General features: G+C 41.8%; 1 protein-coding gene across 1 annotated transcript in view; it reads left to right on the forward strand.

Moving 5' to 3' along the window:
* Positions 1–5,367, forward strand: part of scube1 (signal peptide, CUB domain, EGF-like 1) — an 84,446-nt gene extending 79,079 nt beyond the window's left edge. The window contains 8 exon segments of the mRNA XM_029462164.1: positions 1–28; positions 156–317; positions 676–843; positions 1,784–1,945; positions 2,036–2,233; positions 2,351–2,503; positions 2,686–2,765; positions 2,894–5,367. The exon segment at positions 1–28 is cut by the window's left edge and continues 176 nt beyond it. Of these exon segments, the coding sequence (XP_029318024.1) occupies positions 1–28; positions 156–317; positions 676–843; positions 1,784–1,945; positions 2,036–2,233; positions 2,351–2,503; positions 2,686–2,765; positions 2,894–3,046 (1,104 nt within the window). The 3' untranslated portion in view covers positions 3,047–5,367.
* Positions 5,368–7,197: the final 1,830 nt, after the last annotated feature.

The following is a 7,197-nucleotide window of genomic DNA, read 5'->3' on the forward strand; positions in this document are numbered from 1 at the left end:
GGACAAGTCCTCCGAGACGGAAAGTGTGGTGAGTTTGGAGTTTGACTAGTTGTTCATCGGTGTCATTATGTTGCTGCCCCGTTGTAAAGACGAAGATCAATAGCAGCCGCAGAAAGTATTGCATTCGAAGTACTCACCTATGTCTTCCTTCTCAGTGAGCTGTAGTGTGGGGACGTTCTACAGCGGGGAGCAGGAGCAGTGTGTCCAGTGTCTTCCCGGGACGTACCAGGACACGTTGGGTCAGCTGTCCTGTGAGCCGTGTCCCGGCACTGAAGGACAGGGCATCGCTGGGGCCAAGAACGTGTCTCAATGTGGAGGTAACTCACCATCCCATCATTACAGTCACACCAAAAGCCTCAGATCTATTGGCGACATATACATACAAGATGCACATGTAAATACTGTTGGGTTGGCACCACCTAGTGGTCATTCATGAGGAGTGAATCAAAGCTTCAGCCACAAGTGACACAGTGTTGGTGTATTCAGTTACTGCGCTCTTTATTGGAAAGCTAAGGTTAGAAATATATTTACCAACTGATCCAACACGGAGAAACAGTTACACTGTGTCATTGTATAGAACTTCAAACAGCGTCTCAGTGAGACAAAAGAGACAGATACGTTAAGAGAATAATGGAGAACATAAAGACAGGTGGTTTTCTTGTATCCTTCCCTTAGGTCAGTGTCAAGCAGGTCACTTCTCCGCTGACGGCTTCCGTCCATGCCAGGCCTGTCCGCTGGGCTCCTACCAGCCAGAACCGGGCCGTGTCCTCTGCTTCCTCTGTGGAGGAGGTCTCATGACCAAGTATGAAGCATCAATGGCCTTCAGGGACTGTGAGGCCAAAGGTGAGTCAGATAGTCTATATGTCTACTGTATGTATTTCCCTATAACATCATCTAATCAGCACTGTGGCATTTACAGCCAAAATGTATTTACATTTATTTGAGGGGGAGTATTATCAGATACATGCTTTTATTTTGTATCTTCAATTAGATGCCAATTTGCTTAAGTGTTTATCTGCATGATGGTGTGAAAGCACATTATAATCCATTCTGAAAGCCTCGCTAGCAGCTCTAGGGATGGCAATATAATTCTGTCCGTCGCTCTGTCGGTTGGTTTAGACTGAAATATCTCAACAATGTAAAATAGATGACATTTGGACATTCTTGGCATCCAGAAGATGAATCCTAATGTCTTTGATGATCCTCTGACTTTTTCTCGAGCACCATTCTGAAATATACATTGGATTACCATGACATTTGGTACACACATTGATGTTCCCAGTATATTGTGTTTAGTGCTAATTAGCTTATGTTAGCATGCTAAGACGCTGAACTAAGAACTAAGACGTGATACTTTCTAAGCACCAGCATGTAAGTACATTGTCCTTGTGAGCATGTTAGCATTACACTCAAGTAAAGACTCACAGAGCATGACTGGAGAATATACGGCTTGTTTAATAGTCTATAGATTGCTTGACTTTCTCCCGTGTAATTGGAGCTTTTTATCTGCCAATTTAAAACTGTATGTGAATACTGACATTTGCAATGGCACAAGCCATTTGTCAGCAGTTCCATCTTTAATGCTGTCATAAAGCAGCGTTCAGATGTGCATGAGATGGCAATTTGCTGATGTAGATGATAAAGTCATCTATACAGGGTTTAGTGTTTTGTTTATAGGCCTGTTTTGTCATCTAGGCATAAATAGTATCTTGTAGATGGCCTGCTGGCTATTCTCATTCATTATACACTGTGTGTACACTGACTGCCTGCTGTTCCTCCTCAGTGCATTGTGCTCCAGGACATTACTACAACTCCAGTACACACCGCTGTATCCGCTGCCCAGTAGGAACCTACCAGTCTGAGTTTGGGCAGAACTACTGCATCACCTGCCCAGGGAACACCACCACTGACTTTGACGGCGCCACCAACGTCTCCCACTGCAAAAGTAACGCTGCTCAATCATATACACGTAGGTCTGCCGTCATTTCCGACATTAGTTCTGTCGTATTAAGTGTTTCTATTATTCTGCCCTCAGACCAGCTGTGTGGAGGTGAGCTGGGAGAATACACAGGCTTCATTGAGTCTCCTAACTACCCTGGAGATTACCCATCCAACGTGGACTGTGTGTGGACCATCAACCCACCACACAAGAGGCGGATTCTCATCGTGGTACCAGAGATCTTCCTCCCCATGGAGGATGAGTGTGGAGACGTGCTAGTCATGAGAAAGAGCGGTAATTCTTTTGATTAAATCTTATTCCCTTACACATCTAGCCATTATGGGGGGGTGAATATCCTCGCATTCCCATGTGGAAGAGTACTATTCTAACATGGCTGTACCCTTCCTCCAGCCCTTCCCACCTCCATCACCACCTATGAGACGTGTCAGACCTATGAGCGGCCAATCGCCTTCACCTCTCGCTCTCGCAAGCTCTGGATTCAGTTCAAGTCCAACGAGGGCAACAGTGGCAAAGGCTTCCAAGTTCCATATGTCACCTACGATGGTGAGTCACCTTCAACACGGTTCAGACAGCTGAGTTAGAGCTAATCTCACTCACAGTCTGCCATGAGTGAGTTCCTGATCATCTGAAAATCTGTTACTGTCACTCTATATAGTATATATATATATATAGTATATACTATATCATGTATTGTGGCCCGATCATTAAACCCTGTTGTGTTCCAGAGGACTACCAGCAGCTGATCGAGGACATTGTGCGAGATGGCAGGCTCTACGCCTCTGAGAACCACCAGGAGATACTGAAGGTATTGACGGGCACAGTACATTACCAGTCTTTGATTCTCAGGGATTGAAATTTACTGTTGAAAAAATCATCACCTCAAATCATTGGTCCAGTGGGATGACACTCTTGGCCTGTGTGTCTTCCCTACAGGACAAGAAGCTGATAAAGGCCCTGTTTGACGTGCTGGCTCATCCTCAGAACTACTTCAGGTACACGGCGCAGGAGTCCAAAGAGATGTTCCCTCGCTCCTTCATCAAGCTGCTGCGCTCCAAAGTCACCAGGTTCCTAAGGCCGTACAAATAGACAGGGCCTCTCCAATGTCCTGTTAAAGACCCCGTCATCCTGCGTCATTCCAAATCCAGCAACCTAAATGACCCCCCCCAGTCTGCTTCTCTCCTGCCTTGGTCAAAAGATTGATGTACCCATCCTATGACTAAACATCTTCCTTTTGCTCTCAATCTTGTTTGTCACATGATGCCTTTCCTCATCTTTGACTCCTTTAATTAGTAACACATTGTTGACTGACACCCTTCCCTCCAGTACGTGCAGCTTTTTGTATAAGGTTTGATCGATATGGTTCTGCAGGCCAGTATTAATATTTTTATAACGTAGCAGAAGCTGCCTGATATATATTGTGTGTATATATTGTTTCTTTAAATTTGACCATTTTATACCAAACTCGTACAAGTATTGACTGTTTTTTTTTTCTCAGTTTGGTATGGTGACATTTAGAAGCTCCTTAAGGCAGGGTGGCCCTGTATGCTATGTCAGTGAAGGTGCAATATCTGCAATGTTGGTGGTGCGTGTTCTAATTTAGTACCGAATACCGAATTGAGTTTCAACAAAATCAAAAGAATATATTCAAAGGACTTTAAAGACGTTGTCTCAGGTCACTTTCAGTAACAGGCATATCATTGTCACACTACATGGTATTAAGTGTAGTCACTGAAGAGAACAACATGAATATACAGGTGACCAGTTAAAAGCCAAAAAGGCAAATTAAACTGCTGGGAGATTGATACATGTCTGTATGGTAAATATAAAGGCAACAGCCATCTTAGCTTAGCATAAGGACTGGACATGGGGAAATAGCTAGCGTGCCTCTGCCCCAGGTAATAAATAAAGGTAATAAAATCTGCTTACCAGCTAAAGCTAAAGACTTCTTGGTCCTTGTAAAAGCTGTTGTTTTGTGCACCTTCTGACAAAGCCAGGCTAGCTGTTTCCCCCTGTTTCCAGTCTTTATGCTAAGCTAAGCTAACTGGCTGCTCGGCAAGAAAGCAAATTTCCCAAAATGTTGGACTATTCCTTTAAAACAAAAACAAAAGGTTAATCATCTCTAAAATACGAAAGAGTGATTCATTATTATTAAAGTGATTTAAGTGCATATTATCGTAAAGTGGTACTCCCAGTATTTAGTAAATGCCAAGTATCAGTAAACCAATGTATCGGTCAAACCCTATTTCTGCACACCATATACTGTTTCTTTCTCTCTCCCAACCATCCCCAGATTTCTGCACCTTCATTAACAACGTTTTCCTGCAATCTTCCTTTCACCTCTCTCGTTTTATTTGACTCTGCTTTGTTTTCTGTGTTGTTGTTTTGTTTTTGTAATATTTATACTGAACATGTCAGAACTTGCAGAAGCCCACATCACAGATGTACAACGCACATACAAATGTGTAAGATGTGTATGTGTGTGTGGACATACACAGGTGTACATGCATGATGTGTTGAGATGTATTGGCCCACACAGTGTACATGGATGTAATCTGAATTGGATTTCTTTATTGGCCCCAATGTGCACGAGACAGAGACGAGAAAACAAATGGTGCGCTTTAAACATATTTTAACACAGAAATGTTAACGTGGGGAAATCTAAACCGTTCCACCTTTAGTGGGTGCTTTATCCATTTGAGCACGGGGAAAGATTAAATGGGGTGAATCAGAAAGTCTATATTGTAATTTTCTAAAAATAAAATAAAAAAGATATATAACAAGATGAGATAAACTACCTGCAAGTAACAGATTGTTACTTTAGAGAGAACTGTATGTGATGTAACTAATATTTGGAACTTTAATTGCACTTGAATTTTATATTTTAAACTGTAGGAAAAAGATCTAAGTTACGTTTTTGTTACCTTTTTTTTGTGTCGTTTTGAAATGTGCCACACGTGGCGGCGATTAGAGAGCTGTGTCTCCTGTTATTGCCCCCGCTCTGTAGCTTGCAGTGACCCTAACATCTCTCAGTTACAGTAGCTTCAAGTCCCATTCACACACACAGCGAGGAAAACATTTAGGTTGAAGCTTCAGCATCTCATAACTGTATGTTAAACTAATGCGCACAGAGAAAAGCATTACATCACTCAAACTTGCCACCACCTCTAAAGTTTGTCTGTGTTTTCATTGCCCAGTCCTGCTTCATCTCTCAAACATGTCCTATAGCTGCCAGAGAGAAGAAGCATCAACATAACAGCTTCTTGTATGATGGCACTACTTACATACTACACACAGTATATGCCTGTTTCTAAAAAACTACTTACAATATCTGCATTAACCCAGATGCAGTCTCTTTCCATTAAATAGGAAGTATAGTTTGTATACTATGCTTTTCTTTTATAACCCAACTAAATGTTTCTGTGTCATTCCCAATGGTACTAATATGTCTATGAAATCCTATAACATGTATTGAAGATGGGCTCTATATCTGCACAATGCGACTGGAGTCGAAAAACATGTATGGTGTGACTGGAGTTTTGGTCTGGAGGTGAATGTAGTGGCAGTCGGAATAAGAAGCATCTCCTATCTGAGTGTGTTGTGTCGTTCATAAAGAAGTAAGAGTCCCACAAAGCTCAATGATTATAGATTAAAGGACCATACTGGAGGTTTTGCATGTTTTAGCCCTTTAACTACAAATCTTGTATACTGCTTAGTATCTTCCGAAGCGTAGGATGTGTACCAGGGGTGTAACGTCAGCACACTGACGAACAACAACAACGCTCCTCAGTACAAAGCTTTTCAGCATCTAACTTTTTGATTTCCATAGTACACTGAAATGGGAGCAATAAGACAGGAAGTTAGGAAATCAATCTAAAAATCTTTGTACTTTGAAAACATCTTTAGTCATGTGAATTATTTGTAACTAATGGGCTGAAGGGCAAAACCACTAATCTGGTCCTGCGTGGCACTGAGCTGGTCATAGTTAGGTTTTTTTTATTCCAAAATAAGATATTAAATGGAAAGGACCAATAAAAAAAGGGAAATTATTTTAAATACAGATGTTTTCAGGCATTGACTGATAATCACCCCCTTCATTGTCATTAGGTATTGTTCCAGGTCTTGCCAAAATAGCTGCCACACAGAAAAGTTATGGTGTGGGCTACTTCCTGTGGGCGGTGGGCACTGTTCAATGAGTGTTATGAAAAAAATGATATGAAATGCTCTAAAATTTATAATTGACTGTTTTTTTTTTCTTCCTGAGAATGTATTCTATTGTGAGTGGGTGTGTGTGAGAGAAAGATTCTGAGAATGTATGTGTGTGCAGTAAGTGTGTGTGTGTGTGTGTGTGTGTGTGTGTGTGTGTGTGTGTGTGTGTGTGTGTGTGTGTGTGTGTGTGAGCAGTGATATTTGTGCCGGGCGCCTGTGATAGAGAAAGAGAGTGCGTGTTTGTACTTTAGTCCAATTTGTAGAGGAATAATTTTAACGTTTGTGTTAGTCGGTTGTACCCAAAGAGAGAAACTGTAACGCAGTGTTGTGCCATTGTTTGGTCGATGAAACTCCAGTACTGAACAAATTAAATAAAACAGTAGCAGAAAACAGACTCCGGCTGTCTCTTTTGTGTCCATGTAGAATGTGGAACAGACACAGAAGAGCCCTTGGAGTGGCTCTTATCTGCTCATTATATCTCTTATCTTTCCTTAGATGTGGCTCTGCGTGCCGTTACACACAACCGGCCTGGAGTACGCTTCCGGAAAATGTGGCTGACGCTGCTAATATTGCTCTTATCTTCAAGTGACACAATCTGCACTGTAGATCTGGATGCTACATCAGAAACACTCATCATCATCCACACTGGGATGATTTTTTTCTTCCATTCACATTCTCTCTCGTTGTCTTAGAAGGGGAAGTGAGATAACTTGTTTGAAGCGTTCCGCTGTCAGGATATCTACACTCTTCCCGCACATGTTCACCTACTTAAGTAACTATTTTCCAGGAGTTGATAAATCCTGCTGTCGGGTCCCCACATTGTCCCGTTTAAATAGCTGTGGGTGATTATGACTGTTGCTTCAGTAGAAAGCTTGTAAAGCAAATCAGGTAACTGAATTGTAACCACAGACTGCACAGACTGCACACATTCTCTCATGTTCGCAGGCTGCAGGTTCTCCACAAGGGGCTGTTCATTATCAAATATTTGAAATGAGCAAAAAAGTCAGTTTTTACTTTTAATTAAGTTATAT

Source organism: Cottoperca gobio, chromosome 23, assembly GCF_900634415.1.
Source record: "Cottoperca gobio chromosome 23, fCotGob3.1, whole genome shotgun sequence".
NCBI lineage: Eukaryota > Metazoa > Chordata > Actinopteri > Perciformes > Bovichtidae > Cottoperca > Cottoperca gobio.